At 30.9% G+C, this 19,579-nt stretch overlaps 1 protein-coding gene across 1 annotated transcript; it reads left to right on the forward strand.

The window, feature by feature from the left end:
- Positions 1-4,671: 4,671 nt before the first annotated feature.
- On the forward strand, positions 4,672-19,566 carry LOC111716201 (uncharacterized). The gene is made up of 16 exons (XM_023491645.1): positions 4,672-4,888; positions 5,997-6,068; positions 6,525-6,587; positions 7,062-7,121; positions 9,313-9,357; positions 9,440-9,505; positions 10,078-10,146; positions 10,644-10,669; positions 11,029-11,066; positions 11,725-11,769; positions 12,346-12,407; positions 13,517-13,634; positions 15,030-15,096; positions 17,010-17,068; positions 18,438-18,478; positions 19,531-19,566. The coding sequence occupies exons 1-16, from the start codon at positions 4,871-4,873 to the stop codon at positions 19,564-19,566; spliced, it is 885 nt and encodes a 294-aa protein (XP_023347413.1). The 5' UTR covers positions 4,672-4,870.
- The last annotated feature ends 13 nt before the right edge of the window (positions 19,567-19,579 follow it).

Below are 19,579 nucleotides of genomic sequence, written 5' to 3' on the forward strand. Positions count from 1 at the left end.
ATTTCTTATGAAAAACTGTTTTCTTGGAATATCTTTGCGTTGTAATAATATATTAATATACAGGGTTGCCCACAAAGGATGAGACTTCAAAGACCATTGTTCGGAATTTGTTTAATCCGTTTTCTTGCATTCAGGGTTCCTGGTAGGCCAAAGCGGCATATTTCTGTGCTTAATCATTTAGTAAATCATCAAAATACTCAATTGAATGCAGAAAATAAAAATCAAACTTCATATCGTCATATTTCTAGAGTTTTGGATCGTCTTTACAGTCTCATCCTGTGTGGGTAGACCTGTAGGTTGTGTTCTGTAATCGAGACAAATTAATTAGGAGAAATTTTGTATTTTTAAATCTGTGAAATCCATATTTTGTAGTCCGGCGGATAAAGTTGTAATGGAACAGACCGTCTATATAAGTTAGTTAAACTGAGTATGCAGTGTTGTGGACAAATTATTTAGAATTCATTTGAGACATAGTAAACTTTTTAAAGATCTGTAAATCCTGAGTTTGAGCACAAAGTCGACGTTCAAAATCGTACTTTTGGGCAACTACGTTTTCAGAATTGTTTTTTTTTTAATTATTAAATAACGACGAAAAAAATGTAAACAAAGTTCTACAGCAAACTAATTAGTTGTTAGGAACTGGTTGAAAAAAAAAATAACTCTTATTATCGAAAATAAGTAATCTTATTCAATTATTAGTTTCTATAATTAGTTTCTAAAGATTATTCCCAAAGATTTTCTGCCGATTTTCTGGAATATTTATTGAAAAGACGACATTTAAAGAATTTGTAGAAATCTGCGAACAAATTTATAGAAAACAAGAAATTCAATGTAATGATGAAAAAGGAAATAATTGATTCTATCATTGATTTAATAACAAAGGCACTGAGTTTTTGCCACAAATTCTGATTTTATAATCGCTATATCTTTGCAACCTGATGGTGTAAGCCTTTGATATTTCAAACTATAATTATTTGATCTAAAATAATTCACATTTTGAAATATCTAAGACCTTTGACATTGAAATGCAAAGATATTAGGATAAAAAAATCAGAGTTTGTGACAAAAACTCAATTCCTGTCTTTTGAGAAATATGTTTCTAAACATCCAATTAGTTTACTAAAGAATTTTTACTATATTTTTCGTCGTCGTTATTTAATAATTAAATAAAAAACGATTCTGAAAACGTACCCACACATAACCATTATTTTGAACGTCGACTTTAATGCCTCTTAGATATCTCTTAAAGGCCAAACAATCAGAAGCAAAAAAAATCCAGTCTTTTCCGCGGATTGAATACTTTGTTGCTATAATTAAAAGTTGTATCTGTGAATATGAATGAAGAAAACAGACATCGGACTAACCCGGTGCATTCGGTTTCTTCTATTTAATTTTTATTATCGTTTTGTTTTTAATTCAACAATCTTGAAACCTGCAGAGATGTCTTTTTAAACTTCTTCATTAAAAAAGCATATGCCAACAAAAAAGTACAAAAGAGAAGTACAAAAAATTAATTATTAAAGGGACTGTAAAGGAAAAATGAAAGGGGGTATAGGATGAAACCTGAGAATCTCAGGCGTTAAACGATGTATTTAAGACATCTATTTGTCTCAAGAAATTGATATAAAACTGTGATCTGTTTAGTACAGCTAGTGTCTCACATCATATTGATCGCGTATAGCTCAAAATAGTGATTTTAGGTACTATAATCAGAAAATTTCAAAACAATGAATCATTTTTAGAAAACGTAAAAGGTTTTCATAAAAGTTTTCTTGCAGAAAATACTGGGTTTTTTCGAGTATTATATGTGCGTTAAAGCTTGGAGATAATCTAATATAATATGGGACGCTCTGTACTACAACTTTTATACAAAACTGGATATATATGTAAATTTTCATATAAATTTGACCCAGTTTTATATCATTTTCTAAAGGACAGTAACATCAGATATATGTCTTATATGTATCGTTCAACTCCTGAGATTCTCAGGTTTCAGCCTATACCCCCTTTCAATTTTCCTTTACAGTCCCTTTAATAGGTCAGATTGTGATCGAAAGTCAGAGCTGTAATAAGAACCGAACTGTTAAATTTGCTTGGTAAGTACTTTCCATGCATTCAAAAGTTCTGACTACAACTTAGGTTAGATTAAAAAATAGAAACAGAATTATCGTATATTTTAACCTTATTTTTAGTTTTGTACTTCAATGTTGAATAGCTGAAATGCTCAGCGTTGGCCGTGGAATTTGAAAAAAAAAATTACTTAAAACTTTTTTTATTTAAAATTTTTATAGCTAATGTTTTGTCAGCTAAAAAATAAACTCCGTTGAAAATGAATATTTTTAATGTAAAGAAGTAAAAAATGGTTATTATAATAAAACAATAAATATTAAAGCATAATTAATAATTCTTTTTGTGAATATTAATAAATATCTAGGTGGTCATAAAGAGGGAAAGAACAGGGGGAAAATTGAAAGAAGGGGGGAGGAGGGAATAACAGGAAAACTATGGTAAACACAAGGGCGCGCGGGATGGGTCAGGATATTATTATTTATTTTTAAACGTCATGGATTGAAATTAATCTTAAATAATTTTTAGTTTGATATTAATTGATAAATAAAAAGTAAAACATCCATAAAAAGTTTTTCCAGATCTGAATTCCTATTGATATGAACACTGCTTGTAATATGGAGTAATGAAACAAGACATTCGTATATATCTATGCTGCCTATAGCCAGCCAAACGGCTGGACCGATTGGGCTGATATTTTTTTGTGGACACGCCGGGCCCTTCAGCTAGTTATTATTATGTTTTATTATTATTATTTTCTACTGTGAAATATTTCCCAATGATTATAAATATAAAATAATAAATAACTTTTTCTGTTGCATGCATTAATAAGTTGTTTAATGTTCATGTAATTGTTGTTTTCTTCACATTTCTTCACTATTTTTGGTGAATAATTGTACACAATGTTTTATGAATAAATGATATAAAAGAGATGTTAAAGTAGCCCTGTTTATAATATATTCTTAAAGTGTATAAAATATATAATATGTGTATAATGTTTAGTATCTATTTATGAACAAATAATCCTTGAAGAACCTGGATTAAACTAGAAATTCTCTATTTACAGAAAACCTCAGGAATAAGAAAAAATCAAATCAAATCATCTATTTCTTCAGAAAAACAATATTTATGAATTCAATTATAGTTACAAATCACAATTTATAAGATAATAGTTTATACAGAAGGCGGAACCAATAGCCTAGGGCTGTTTTAGCCATATTAACCAATAGCCTAGGGCTGTTTTAGCCCAATTAACCAATAGCCTAGGGCTGTTTTAGCCAAATTAAACAAATTCTTAAATTTATTTTTAAAAACTAACTGAAGGCGTTGCTCGTGGAAAAAACAATTAAAACAAAAATAAAAATAAAAAGAATTTGAGAAAAAAACTTTTCAAGGTTTTTAGCCTATAACACCCCCCCGACCACCCATGACTGTCCACAAAAAATTTCAGCCCAATCGGTCCAGCCGTTTGGCTGGCTATACGCAACATATATAAATACGAATGTCTTGTTTTATTATATAAATAAAAATGAATAAACAAAAATAGGTCCGAAATGTAATGAAAATGTACAGTTTGTTCCTGTAAATTTACAGTGCGTTCCTGAAAATGTAAAATGTGTTTCTTTAAATGTACAGTGTGTCCCTGTAAATGTATAGTGTGTTCCTGTAAATGTACAGTTTGTTCCTGTAAATGTACAGTGTGTCCCTTTATATGTACAGTGTTCCTGTAAATGTACAGTGTGTCCCTGTAGTGTCCCTGTAAATGTACAGTTTATTCCTGTAAATATACAGTGTGTTCCTGTAAATGTACAGTTTATTTCTGTAAATGTACAATGTGTTCCTGTAAATGTACAGTGTGTCCCTGTAAATGTACAGTGTGTCCCTGTAAATGTACAGTGTGTTCCTGTAAATGTACAGTGTATTCCTGTAAATGTACAATGTGTCCCTGTAAATGTACAGTGTGTCCCTGTAAATATACACTGTGTTCCTGTAAATGTACAGTGTGTTCCTGTAAATGTACAGTGTGTTCCTGTAAATGTACAGTGTGTTCCTGTAAATGTACACTGTGTTCCTGTAAATGCACAGTATGTTCCTGTAAATGCACAGTATGTTCGAGTAAATAAACAGTGTGTTCCTGTAAATGTACACTGTGTTCCTGTAAATGCACAGTATGTTCCTGTAAATGAACAGTCTGTCCCTTTAAATGTGCTGTGTGTTCCTGTAAATGTACAGTGTGTTCCTGTAAATGTACAGATTATTCTTGAAATCAATTTTTCGAATAAAGCGTTACTTCAAATTTTGTTTACAATCCCTTTAAAAGTTTTCTGTTCCTCTAGTCGTATTGAGTCTTAAACAGTTTTTTTTGTGCTGCAGCTTATTGGCTGGTTTTATTATTTTCCAATAACTAGAAAGGGGGAGGGGGGAAGGTGGGAGGGGGAAGTAGGAAGGGGGGGGGAAGGGGAAACAAAACAAAAAGTTTTATAAAGTTTTGAAGCTACATTGATTTTATGCCAGTACTTTTCCTTACTTTGCAGGGACACAAGACATAGGGATAAAATTTAACAATTAGCTTAGAAACCCAGCTTAGCCTAGAGACAAAAATTAAAAACCATGCTAACAATTTTATTAGGCAAATTGATCAATTAAGAAATTTTACAGATTTTTATTCTTCATAACATAACATGACCCATGAGAGAACTATGTTTATATATAGTGAATTAAAGATTTAATAAGAAAATGAGTAAATGTTTTAAATTATAAAAGTGAGAAATCAAAAACAGTGAACTTCTGGTGTAAACCAGAAATGGAGGTACATATTCAGGTACTATTTTCTATAGGGGGGGGGGGTGTTTAAGTTATTCAAAAAAAGGGTTAATTTAGTGACCAATTCTAAACTACTTTATTAGCTTCATGCTTTAATTATCAATTACATTTTCAGACATATCATTTTGATATTGATCCATAGTAAGATACTATAACATTAATAAAAAAGATATTTGTAAAACACAAAGTGTTTTGAATAATTTTTATATTAATTTTTCCTCTTATAAAAATCATGTTTATTATAATATTTGCGTTCAAGGGCATCTATTGAAAGGATAAAAATACTTCTAAACTTTTTCCATCATTATTATTTCACGACAATCTTATGAAAACAGTAGTTTACATTTTTTTGTAACGAAAATTTATGAAAACAATACATGTTTATATGTTTATTTACTTACGAAAAGTTTTCTAATTATTAATGCAAGTGTTTTGAAAGAAAAGGTTACTGATTTATTTTGAAAATCAAAAATTTTTAAAACAGTGATCATAGTTGAACTAGCAATGCCTAGTTCAACTTCTCATTAATTTCCATCAAGGATTTGACAAGGCACGGGCAGCCGTAGTACATTTGAATTTCCGAGCCGGGTCAACCTTTACGGTCCCAGTTTGTACTGTATCGCCCGGACATTGGGTAAATAAAGCTGACACTTTATAGAACTAGCCGGTGCAACAAGATTGACGAGGTCAGAATTTAGGTTGAATTTATTTTTACTAAGGGTGAGGGGTGCTTGAAGGGTTGTTAATGGTTTTAAAGAGAGAATTTGAATAAAAGTTATCAGTTTATAAGTTAGCTAATACGACTTTTCCAAAGAAAGTCAGAGAAAGGAATTGAGTTTTTTAATTTCTATATCTTTGTAGCCTGATGGTGTATACCATTTATATTTCAAACTTAGATTATTTGATATAACATAATTTATATAAGGTTACAGCAATATAGGGATTAAAAAACCAGAATTTGTGATAAAAACTCCATTCTTCGGGGCCGGGTAAGTCTGTTTAGGACGGTACATCACAAGTAGCCTTTGTTTTGTCATGTAAACACATTTTCATTTTATCTCGAACACTCCATTAAACCAATTTTTTAAATTTTATTTATCTATTAGGAGAATTCCGTCGATGGCTGTAATAGTAATGATGAGGACAGTAGTGATGGAGAACAGCTGAAGAATGATGAGGTGGAGTGTGCTTCAACGTTTTTTCCTAATTCTATAAAAAAAATACGTTTTCTTGAATTTTGTTAGAAAAATTAAAACATAGATTTATTTACGTTTATTAATAAACTGATTAAACTCATTTCTAACTCCGATTATATTTCTTTCCTTGTTTTTTGTAGAGACGATTTCCTCGAAAAATATTATGTTGTAAAGTATGTGTACAGTGAGCAGTGCAGTACAGTATGTGTTCAGTGCAGTACAATATGTGTACAGTGTACAGTGCAGTACAATATGTGTACAGTGTACAGTGCAGTACAATATGTGTACAGTGTACAGTGTAGTACAATATATGTACAGTGTACAATGCAATCAGTTACAGAACACCATTTCTTCGTTTTCATACTGCCTATTACTTATTTAATGAATAAAGTGAGATGAGAGAATTGTTTAACTAAGCAAATAATTTGGTTATATCAGGATCAATCTTCTCCTAAATCTTCAACGTCGAAATCTCCAACCTCCTCCAAACACAGTGATAAGGTTAATTTTTCAGTTATAAAATCTCTTTCTCATTTTCATCTATTTTGAATTTACAATATCTAATGTTTACGAAGACATTTGTTCCGCGATTCTTTTTTAAATGTTTTAATTTTTTTTTATTTAAAAATATCATCAACAATTTTGTAGTTTGGAATGTTTAAAAACATTCCGGGTATTTTTATTTTATATCCTTAGTTACATTTTGGCGTGGTCATATATATATATATATATATACAATGAAGCCGACTTTTTCTTTTAATTTTGGTTTCCACCAAGCTTTTAAACATAAAAACAAAAAGATGTCTATTTTGTTTACTTGTAAACTTCTAATTTGGCAAGTTCTTGTCAGGGAACAAAGTATTATTAATAAAAAGGTGTCTTCATTGTATTGATATTATTATCGACCATTGTAATGTAAAGTAATACGTGAACAAAAATAACTTTAAAAAAAGTTTTTTATTGTTTCTGTTGCAGAATACTGGCCCAGCAAGGGAGGTCCTTTCCACCCTAGAGAAGTATAAAAGAAGAGCGGAGGAAAGTAACATAGAGGATAAATATTTCGGAGTTCCAATTTTTAAAACTATTCGAAACAAGACAGTTGGTGAATAGTTTTGAATGTCTTCTTCCATATGCTTGTTTGGATATTTAACACTATGTGCAGTTTATTTCGTTTAAAGAATCTTCAACTTAAATGTATTTAACTCTAAATTGAAATCAATTTTAATATAATAAGACTGCCGTAAACTACTTTTTATTATTATCTTTGGTATCAAACAATTTAACAAATTACTGAAGAAGACATTTCAAACTATTCACCAACTGCCACGTTTTGTGGGACACCCTGTAAATATACAGGGTGTCCCACATCATATTGGATCATGCAGAGTTCTTAATTGGGATTTTATGAACTAAACAGGAAATATAAAAAGATCGAATTATACTAATAATTTAAAGAAATTGGCAGAAAATACAAGGTTCTATGAGTTTTGAATGCAAATTTTAAAGCTTGGAGAGAATAAAATATGATATAGAAGATAATTAAATACAGGGTTACCCACAAAGGATGAGACTTCAGAGACGATTGTACTCGAATTTGTACTGCCTACTTCCTTGTTTTCTAGATTCACTGCAACTGTAAACTTGTTTGTTTCTATGCCAAAAAATTACAAAATCTTTGGCTGAATACTTAATTTAACCGAGGGATCATCATATATTTTAGAGTTTCAGGTCGTCTTTACAGTCTCATCTTTTGTGGTAAATGTAGTAAATGCATTACTCGAACCCGTATCTATCCAGTTTCGCTCAGCTATCAATTCTAAACTCGGTCACAATCTTGTCATCTACCAATGTCAACCAGGAGTCAGGACACGTCCTTGTAATCGATCAACACCAAACCAATGGGCCCGATCAATTATCAATGTCTCTTCATGGACACAAGCAATTGATCGATCTAAGCCAAACCAATGGGCACGATCTTTAACTCATTCGCTTAGAACAAGGACACAATTGCTCTCTTGCAGCAATCAATACAGAGTCATCAACTGAGTATATTTCTTTAGGTTAGATTAGATATAGGTCTTAGCAGCGTAATTACAAGTTCTGTGCTGTTATATATAGTATGTAGTTAAAGGGACTGTAAAGGAAAAATGAAAGGAGGTATAGGCTAAAAGCTAATCACTTTAGCTCTTGATCGCGACCCATGAAAGTTTTATCTATGTTCCTGTCTCGAGAAATTGATATAAAGCTGTGTTAAAATTATACTAAAATTCATATATGAAAAATTGATAAAATCTTAAACTCAAATCACGTGACCAGAACTATCACCAATGGCAGAGCAGTATACTGGTCACTTGTCTCCGCCTGTATCACGTGACCACTTTACTGCACTGCCATTGGTGGAATTTCTGGACAAGGAATACGGACGTATAAATAATATTATGAATGAAATCTATTAAAAATAGAAGTAACAAATATAAAAGTAGACCTAATTTACAATTAGCTTTGTCTGGGATATCGTCGTTTTCAAATTGGTTGCATATTTGCTGAATTTGATCTTTTAAAACCCACTACTTTTAAACAAAATTGTATATATATTAATTTTCGTATAAATTTGACAAAGTTGTATATCAATTTCTCGAGAAAGGAACATCAGATATAACTTTCATGGGTCGCGATCGAGAGCTAAAGTGATTAGCTTTCAGTCTATACCCCTTTCATTTTTCCTTTACAGTCCCTTTAAGCAATTACAATATGGGTATGACGGAGTTATATATATCTAGGTATCTAGATTGGGTTAATCACAATACATGATTTACATATTTACTAATGAGCACATCTATCTATCCAATAACCTTGCTGGTTGAAAGCTTGGTACAAATTGAAATTGACATAGAAAATCGTCTTTATTGTATTGATGTTTACGATGACGACTGTATATACCCTAGAAAAATTTCTCTTTAGATAAAGAGCAAAAATCTAAAAAATTATCAATTCCATAAAATCCCCCTTAGAAATATGGTCACTCTATAAACAAGTGTACAGTGTTAGTTACGTAAAAATATCGTGATGTATACAACCGACCACTCTATTGATTAATCAATAGGGAGGTCGGTTGTGTACATCTTAGGTAAGCTTTACCTCTTCTTTTCCTAATTCTCTATGGTATATACCCTTGACTTGTAAATACCATCTTAGCTTCAATACCAATATTTTTACTTGTCTTTAGGCAAGAACTGTTCAATCTATTCTTAATGATGAAGATGCTATAAAGGTATAAATTATCATTATCATAATTATCAACGTCAGCTGTTATCCAGTTCCTACACTTTCTGTTTCAATTCCTTTAATTTCAGTTTGGATATAGTGACAGTGATAGTGTAGGTGGGGAGTCAGATATTTGGACAGAATATGGACAAGAGGTTCGGTAAATTTATCAATCATCAACCTACCTAATTACATTATACATACCATAACCACCTATATATCTACCTAGTATGTTACCTACCTACCTCACGTGGATTCAATAATTCGGTCCTATCCCATCAAGCTATGACTTTCGATATCATTTTGACCTATGAAACATACTTTTTTCGACTTTTCTCTTTTTTTACTTTTTTATCGGCATGTACGTTTTGTAGTATAATCTTATAAGTGTCTATAGTAGAAATATTTTCTTTGTAACAATATCATATTTACTTAAGTATTGCTATGAAGTCGTCTTCCTATTTAAGAATTTTCTGGTTATCTCCGTATCATGGGATATCAGCGAGGAATTAAATTGATCCATAGATCAATATGTACATATATATAATGGAGATCAATGCTTGATCCTGAGAATCTCAAAATCTCTGACTTCTGAAAAAACTTAAATATGTTTGATGTTTAGGTATATATTTATATATACATATATATAATGGAGATCAATGCTTGATCCTGAGAATCTCAAAATCTCTGACTTCTGAAAAAAAACTTAAATATGTTTGATGTTTAGGTATGTGAGGAAACAGGGAATAAGGATGTATATACAAAATGGAAGCCACCAAAAAATAAACTTACTCAGGAAAGACATGGTTTAAAATTATATTGGAATAAATGGATGGAGAATGTTACTGATACAACTTTGTGACCTCGTAGATCTTCTATTTTAAATTGTTACGTACAAGATAGAGGAAAAGAAAAGGAACTGAGTTTTTGCCACACATTCAATTTTAAAATCCGATATTTCTTTGCAACCTGACGGTGTTAACCTTTTATATTTCAAACTATTTCATCTAACAGAATGCATAGTTTAAAAAAGGAAAGGTCTGCTATATCAGGATAGATTAGAAAATCAGAGTTTGTTGCAAGAACTCAGTTCCTTTATCTGGTTACATAGCAGTTCTACATAGAAGTTATGTTTGAAAACATAAAATTTTGTATAATCTAACATGAAATTTACATTAGTTTGACGTGAAAATGCAAGTAAATGTGAGTGAATGTTATCTTATTTACCTATGATTGTTCTGACGTTTACAAACAAAGATATTAGTAATAATTTCTTTAAAACCATATCTTCAGGAAATACGTAGAAGAAAATCAATTAGGTAATCATATATCTTGTACATTATAGTTTATTTATGTTATCTTTGTACTTTTTAAAGCAAATTCATCTACGTAATCAGTTAATCAATTGGATTTACAATAAAATAATAAAATTAGGATGAAAGAATTTCATAAAATTTTTATGGTTCTAAGTTGTTTTTCTCAATATTTACCTTAATGCATCGCTTGCATTCAATAATATTAATTTTTTAATTAATTTTCTAGAGAGCTAAAATAATAGGAAATGTTCATTTCACCTCTTTTTAATAGTGATTTAGTTTAAACTTGGTTATTTCCTCTTAGCAGTTTATTTTGGAGACCACTGTGTTCTAATAAACAAGATATTTATGTTTTCATCCAGACAGAAGGGAATGCAGGCAGCTGAACTGGAAAGACGAGGAAACAGAAAAAATACTTTAAAAAGCAAAATAAGTTAATTTCACTTTAACTAAGTTTATATACATTTCAGAGGTTCCACAAGAATCTGAAATTCGAATTTCATGCCAGACAAGTTTGCTTTTACTACATTATATTAATTTTGTTTCTGACCAAAAATTTCGTTTTTCGTTTTGAAAAATCGTTTGTTTGATATCTTTGACCAGAGAAAATGAAGTAAAAGAAAACTTTTGCAATTTGATTAATAAATCACATTTAAAAAACATAAATGTCTCAATGCTTTGTGTAAAATAATTTTAGGCGTAATATTCAAAATTAACTTTAAATTTTTTAATTTACAATTCAAATACAAAGAACAAATAGAATTTATTCATTTATTTGACAGAGTATAATATTTCTGCAACATGTTGTTGATTAAAGGAATTGAGTCTTTGCCACAAACTCCGATTTTCTAATCACTATAACTTTGGAACCAAATGTTGTAGACCTTAGATATTTCAAACTATGAATTCTGTTAGATTAAATAATCTAAATTTGAAATATCAAAGGTTTACAACATCGGGTTCTAAAGATATTGAAGTTTAAATATTTGATTTTGTTTCGAAGACTCAATTCCTTTATAAATTTACAGTTAACGATAAAGTTTTTTCAACACGCTTAGAAAGCAGATTGGACACAGCTTTAACATCAGTTACTGCAGGCCAAGGTATCGAAATAGATTTTGTTTTACAAATTTGAAATTCTTTTGGGTGACAAATTATGACAAAACATTTTTTGCTAACATGCAAGTTCTCTGCAAACCTTGTTTTGAATTTAAAAGAGAATTTTACATACAAAGTTCCGTGGTAAAATGATTTTTTCTTCTTTAAAGGAATTGAGTCTTTGCCACAAACTCAAATGTTTAAACTCCTAAAACTTTGCAACCTGATTGTGTAAACCTCTGATATTTCAAATTTAGACTATTTTATCTATCAAAATTCATAGTTTGAAATATCTAAGATTACGACATTTTCAACTTTTTTCATATCTCAATGTCAATATCGGAGTAAAAATGTTTAAAAATTATTCTAATAAGAAGTTTTACGCAGAAAGAAGGTTTTAAATATTATTTTTTCTTAGAGAATTTAACCATCTTCGTATTTATAATTTGGTAAAACTAGTTCTCAAATATTCTATTTTTATAAATGTATTGTAAGAAAGATATAATTATAATTAGGTAAAACTAGTTCTCAAATCTTCTATTATTATAAATGTATTGTAAGAAAGATATAATTATAATTAGGTAAAACTAGTTCTCAAATCTTCTTCTACGATTGGTCAGAAAATTACAGAAAAGTTCTCAAGGTAAAATATATTGTTGAACTTACTTCATTGTCTAGTTTTTTATCATGGGTTATCAACACTTTTTAACATTTTCACTTCATTTTCTTCTCCCTAAAAGTTGTAGCAAAGAAACAAGGAACCTTATATTAAAGGGACTGTTCACTTATTTGGGTAATTTCAGCCTATTCGCTGTTGATTGGTGTTAGTCTTACTTTTCAAAGACAACTGTGGCCGGAGAAAAAGTCGATTTTTCGTTCAGAATTTGAGCGCAAAGGTATGAAACCTTTGTCAGAAATAGTATATTAGACGTTTTTCAGCATCAGCAACCCAATAAATTTTAAATTTATCATATTTTAATGTCATTATGTGTTCGTTATTTTAAAAAATGTCACTAAAAGAAATGTTCCTGTAAAAAATCCCCAGAATGTTTTTTTAAAAAATGTCCCTACAAAGATCTGAAAGAAATATCCACCCAAAAATGTATAAAAGATAAGTCGAGCTTTAAAAATATCCCTGGAAAGATGTAGATGTATGTATCAATAAAAGTGTCCAAGTTTTTATGATTTTATGTATTTATTATTAACAAAAAAACACTGCCTCGGAACGTTTATAAAGCATGGCTGAATTGATTCATTTTTTCTTTCAAATGTTAGGTCATAGCTTTCTGAAATACAGTTAAACCCTAAATAAGCCATACATCGAAAGAATTCATCAAATGTCGTATTCTTTACTTTCTGATAATAGAATAATGCAGATATTTAGTTTTTTCATTATATGATTATATGGAGCTCTTTAACACTGTTCATGGCTATTTATTTATTTTCGCAATGAGATTTATGTAAAATAGTATAAAACCCATTGAAAAATTGTCAATACGACATTTGATAAATTCTCTCGATGTATGGTTTATTTAGGGTTTAACTGGACTATGGGTGTCAATCTTTTGAAACATCCTCAACGCCGGAATTCTGTGTTGATTATCATTATTCCTTATTCTTTTTATATAGCTTTTATTTTTTATATAGCTCAGTTCAAAGTTTGAAATATTAAAAGTTTTAAACATCAGTTAGCAAATATGCAAGAGGATTACAAAATTGGAACAGGAGGCAATTATTTTTTTTTCCTTTTAGGAAATGAAATCTGATGCGAAAAATATTAAAGCTGGTTCACAAAATGAAGATTCAGCCGACCATCAATCAGAATCAGAGACTAGTCAAAGGTCGTCTTCCAATTCTGAAAGTCAGAAAGGTAAATGAAATCTTAGACGATGTCAATTTCAATTAAAGACGTTGCTAATTAACTACATTGTTCCAGTTCTTATTTATAGACCAAAAAATGCGTATGATTTGCGTAAAATAATCTGCTTCGCTATCTTTACTGTTAAGACTTTAGGACTCCTACTTGATTTGAGTTACATTTTACTCAAATATCAAGTTTGATGTCAGACATGTTATTGTTATGTTTCACTAATTAGACAGAATTTGTTTCTTTTTTCTCCAGCTGTTTTTCCTAGGAGTGTTTAGCATCATTCCATACATTTTTTCTTGTTAAAATTCTTTAGATTCTGCAAATTAAGATCTTTTCTTTTAAACTTTAAAGAGGTAAATTCCGTTTTTTGAAAGAGGGAGAGAAGAACGAGATAATTTCTCTCTCTGTTTAATTATTAATTAGGCCTTCTCATCAGAAAGCTGGTTGGTAGCAAGCAACGTATTCTAAATATCGGAACTTTCTGGTAAGAAACCATCATCATTGGAGTACTATTGGAGACCCCCTTTCATTGGAGACCCCCATGGACGTCTCGTTGGAGACCCCCAGATTCTCGTTGTAGACCCCCATATTTTCATTGTAGACCCTCAGATTTACATCGGAGACCCCCAGATTTTCAACGAACATATGGGGTTTCCAATGAAAATCTGAGGGTCTCTAATGAAAATCTGTGGGTCCCCAATGAAAATATGGGGTCTCCAACAAGAATTTGGGGGTCTCCAACGTGACGTCCTTGAGGTCTCCAATGACAGTGGGTCTCCAAAAGTACTCCAATGATGATGATTTCTTCCCAGACTCGGAAATATGTTAATCTTGAACACTTGATCTCTCAATTCAAGTTAGCCCTGGAGGCAGGATATGACTATCATAAAATATCGAAGAGGCATTGAATTATTCCTTAGATATGCATAAGATGGAGGTCAATGATTGATCCCGAGAATTGCTGACTTCGGTTAGGTATTTTACCAAGGGCATTTTTCTTTAGGAATACTTCGCAAAGTGCAAGTTACAATTTTCCAAGTGGCAACTTCCCCAATAGGCAATTTCCCTAAGGTTAGGCTAGGCGTTCTGAGGCGCCGCAGACTGCAATGGGGTCCGAGCACCGCGGCTAGATTAGTCTAGGGGCCGAACGCTGCGGCTAGAATGGGTTAGGGGTCGAGCGCTGCGGCTAGAACAGACTTGGGAAGTTGCCGATGGGGGAAATTGCACAATTGGGAAGTTGTTACTTGGGAAAATACCTTTGCAAAAGTACTAAACATCGTTTACGATCTTACTCATATATTTTCCAGCAGTTTGTCAACCGAATATACGATCTTACTCCTATATTTTCCAGCAGTTTGTCAACCGAATATACGATCTTACTCCTATATTTTCCAGCAGTTTGTCAACCGAATATAAATCCTTTTTCCAAACCCTCTCATCCACTCTCCAGCTCTCCTAGCAGGTATATAATAAAAACTGTCAGAACTGAGGCCTAATTTAAAGAATTTTAGCCGTGTCTCAAATTTCAGACGCGGCTCAAACATGGATGGTTTCAGTTTAAATTGTATTCAGTGTTTCGAGATCCGGCGCTTAATTGTGTAACTGGTTTTGGCGGTTCAGCGACGCAGTTTAAATTTTTCTAATTCGGCCTCTGGGAACTTTATAACTGGATACTTATTAATCCGATTTGTTGATCTTGATATCCACTGCAGGCACTTTAAATTTGAGGATCTATAAAAGAACATATCTTTTCAAATCTTCATTTAAGTTATTCCTATAAATATTGATTAAAAACACAATAATATTTAAGGTGGTAACAATCAGAATTATACAATATTTATCATATCAATAATCGTACTAATAGTACTAACAGTACTCATAATACTGGGTGTCATGTTAATCTTGTGAATCTTTAAATATCTGTTATCTCCGGTCTTTTCTGGATTTTTTTCTGGATTTGTTAAACGGACTGTCAACATAATTTCAAGTGCATCTCCATACAAAGCAAGCAATAGCCAAGGTTATAATGCAAGGACAGTTATTTCAGAGGTGCACGCATCTTTTGTTCTGCAGTGTACTGTCTCCGGGCGATAATGTAAACACAAGACGGATGTCGAAGCCTGACATGGGATTCATCTTTCACATAAAAAATCAATGAAATATTCTGGTCATACGAACCTATTTGTGAATTATCAAAATTATCAAAAATTGAATGCTTTTAACCTCCTCGGATACTAAACGAACACTGATGCATCTATCCTTGTTTAAAAATTCCGCCAAGAGAGAACTGGTTTCAATATATACGCAGAGTATACGCAACTGCAATTAACTTTCCTTGCATTTTAACCTTATCAAGCTATGTTTTGTCTAGATTATTAAATAATTGTAAAAAACGTTTCTGAACCATGCTGGTGAAATATTACAAACGACTTTACGCTCTTTTCTAAAATTGTACATCTTAAAAATGTCTCATTGGTATCAAATGAATCCTTTTCTCTAAAATACTGCGCTTTCAGCTCAAGTATTTTACATAGCCGATATATTAGTTTAAAAGTACCCTTGTGAATCGACAATTGCATTGATTTGCATGGACGGATCAACTTAAAACTATGTTAACAGTCCTTTTAAGTAAATAAACTGTTTGAATAAACATTTGCAGATTTTTGAACAGATTAAAAAATACCAAAATGTCAAAGACAAAGAGAATAGAATATATATTAGAGGGAAATTTACTAGAAAAAAGTGTAAAACGGCCATTTTGTTGTACTGTTTCCATACTGCAGGTGTACTTCACATATTTATGCTATATAACCTTTTGGGACCTGGAATTTCATTTTATAGAAAATCTAAAATTATTGTTAAAAGAAAACCAAATTATGAAATAGGCTGGTCATTTCATGATCATGGTCATTTCATTAGACTCCATGCCTTTCACTTTACAAACGATGATGTTCCGTTATAACTATAAATCAAATGATGTTTTTTATTCACCTAATTCATGAAAAAGTTTATTTAACTGCTTTAAAAATTTCGAAATTGAAATAAATAGTCTAGGGAACGTACTGTATTAATGTACTTTACTGCACATAATTTGTGAACATTTACATGATTTGTACACTTTGAACTCTCTTTCAGGCTGAAAGAGACTGAAAAAATTCATACCGAGAGATTCTTTAAATTCCCCTATATTCTATTCTCTATGGTCAAAGATGAGCCACTTAGAAATTATTAAGACCAAAAAGATACCATGTAAAAAATATTTGTTAAATAATATCAAAAATAATAAAAATTAAAAAATTAGATTACTTTTTATTAATTGAAAAAAATCTCCGTATTACCATAATGAAGAATGAAAAATGAAATAATTGATTTTAGAAACACCTCCCCAACAGCATCTCGGAGACAGAGCACCTTCATGCAGAACAGCAGTCTAGGTAATAATCAATCAATCAATTATATGTTGAAAGATAAATATAAAACATCTCTCTGATGTTCCTGTCTCAAGAAATTGATATAAAACTGTGTCAAATTAATACGAAAATTTGTATATATGCAATTTTGTATAAAAATTGTAGTATTAAACAGATCATATTCAACAAATACGCAACCAATCTGAAAACAACGATATCCCACAGGAACCTGAGAATCTCAGGTTTGCCCCTATTATCGTTTTTTAACTTTTATTTTGCTTTTTTAATAGAAATAATTGACAATATAATTACATATAGTTCGTACAGTCCGAATTACGTCACCAGAACTTTAGCCAATGGCAGTGCAGTATTGTTGTCACGTGATACATACGGAATTCACGTGACCAGTATACAGTCCCTTTAAAAATCAACAAAACTGTTCAAATATTTAATATCTCCGTCAATTTTTACTATACAAAGAAGGTAGACCATTATTTTAAATCTCATTAGACGTTCAATATTTTTTTGATGCACTTTATGTCTTTTATCAATTATCGGAAGTCAAAGTCGTCTCTAAATTCCCATGTTTATTGGGATACTCTGTATCTACCTAACATTGGCTTCGAACACTATCAGGATACTTTTTAAGAACATAGACTGAACTGAATTTCATAATTTCATAAAGAATTAAATAATCAAGAATTTGTTTTATCCATTGATGAATTAAAATGAATCAATGAATCAAATTGACGAATTAAAATGAATTAAATTGAATTAAATTGATGAATTAAAATGAATTAAGTTAAATTAAATTGATGAATTAAAATAAATTTAGTTAAATTAAATTGGTGAATTAAAATAAATTAAGTTGAATTAAATTGATGAATTAAAGTGAATCAAATTGAATTAAATTGATGAATTAAAATGAATTAATTTGAATTAAACTGATGATTTAAAATGAATTAAATTGAATTAAATTGATGAATTAAAATGAATCGAAAAGTCGTTGATTTGAAAAAGACCAACCTGATTCACAACCTTCTAGAAGATATTTTTGTTTTTCTAGTTTAAAAGGTGTGTATATCTGGTGTATATCTGGTGTATATCTGGTGTATATCTGGTGTATATCTGGCGTATATCTGGTGTATATCTGGTGTATATCTGACAACATTAACTGCATAAATCCAATATCCATGTTTATTCACATCTGAAAGTGATCAAATTTAAAAAAGAGAAAGTTGGATGGTTTAGTCATTCTTGACAAAACTTAAGGGTATTATTGTGAATCAGACATTCTACTCTTTATACAAAGGGTTAATTGAAGTTACGTTAACTGTCCTTTTAATAGATAACATTGTAGAGAATCGATCCTCTAAGACATAATATTTTTCAGGTTTGATGGGCAACAGAAGAATGTCCAAGAAATTTGTCAAGGTACAGAACCAAAAACGATCCCTTTAAACGATCGTTTGGACATCTTTTTGATCTTCTTACTAGCGTGGGAACCAGGCTGTGCCCAGGTTACTTATAGCTATTCACGCCGTTTACCCGCGCTTGGTCTTAATTTACGATTTTAGCCATGTATTTTTCTCTTTGCAAGTCATGGGGTTTCTGAGTTATGATATATCTTTTTTTCTCCTTGGTTTTAATTTTCTTTTTTAAACTCTTATTCTTTCCTGATTGTTTGATGGGATGGGATCACTTTTCTAGGAAATTTTTATAAACAAGTTATTACATGATTCAATGTCAATTATTATCATTTTAAAGAAGTTCAATCTTATATTTCCAACTGCAGTGTGAGATGATAAAAGAAAAAACAAGGGAATAATTCAGTAAAATGGAAATTTACTGTAACAGTAACTTTTTGTGTTCATTTAAAAAAAAATATAGTTTTTTTATTTATACATTTTATGATCTTTTTAGAGAAAAAAAAACACGAGTTTTAGGTCAAATACAATCATACCAAAAATAATAGATTCGTTTTTTAAAAGAATTCAATTACATTAGCATCTATTGTTTTTTAATGGTTGGAACTAACCGTTATTGAAACGGCTATAAAAAGTTGGAACATGCCCAGCCCTAAATTAATAACTCAGGACTCCCTCGACCGATTTGCCTCAAATTTTGATTGGGGAATTTGAGAGAACCAGAGAAATGTTCTTAGCTTTGTTTGAGATTCCAATTGGAGTGGGTTTTCGGGGAAAAAATGAATTCGTAAATTACGATCAAGCGCGAGTAAACGACGGGAGTAAGTATAGTAACCTTTGTGACAGAAACAATCTCAAGAACTGACGAGGGTCAACCCAGACCGAAATATATTTTCAATAAATGTGGAACTAACATCTACTTTTTTACTCCACAGAGGTTTGGTCCATCACCAATACCGAATTTTAAATATAACTATAGAATAACCGAGGCATTTTTGGGTTCCAAGCTAGTATATTACATGATATAATGAAAATATCTATTAATCATTTAATTTTTAGGAATTGTTTGATGTCAAATGCTGGGTTCCAAGCTAGTATATTACATAAA

This window comes from Eurytemora carolleeae, unplaced genomic scaffold, assembly GCF_000591075.1.
Source record: "Eurytemora carolleeae unplaced genomic scaffold, Eaff_2.0 scaffold24, whole genome shotgun sequence".
Taxonomy (NCBI): Eukaryota; Metazoa; Arthropoda; class Copepoda; order Calanoida; family Temoridae; genus Eurytemora; species Eurytemora carolleeae.

Excerpts from the sequence above, each read along its gene's own strand:
- LOC111716201 (XM_023491645.1), top strand. Across the intron at positions 6,588-7,061 it reads CCTCCAAACACAGTGATAAG|AATACTGGCCCAGCAAGGGA; the intron begins GTTAATTTTTCA and ends TTTCTGTTGCAG. Across the intron at positions 12,408-13,516 it reads ATTACAGAAAAGTTCTCAAG|GAAATGAAATCTGATGCGAA; the intron begins GTAAAATATATT and ends TTTTCCTTTTAG.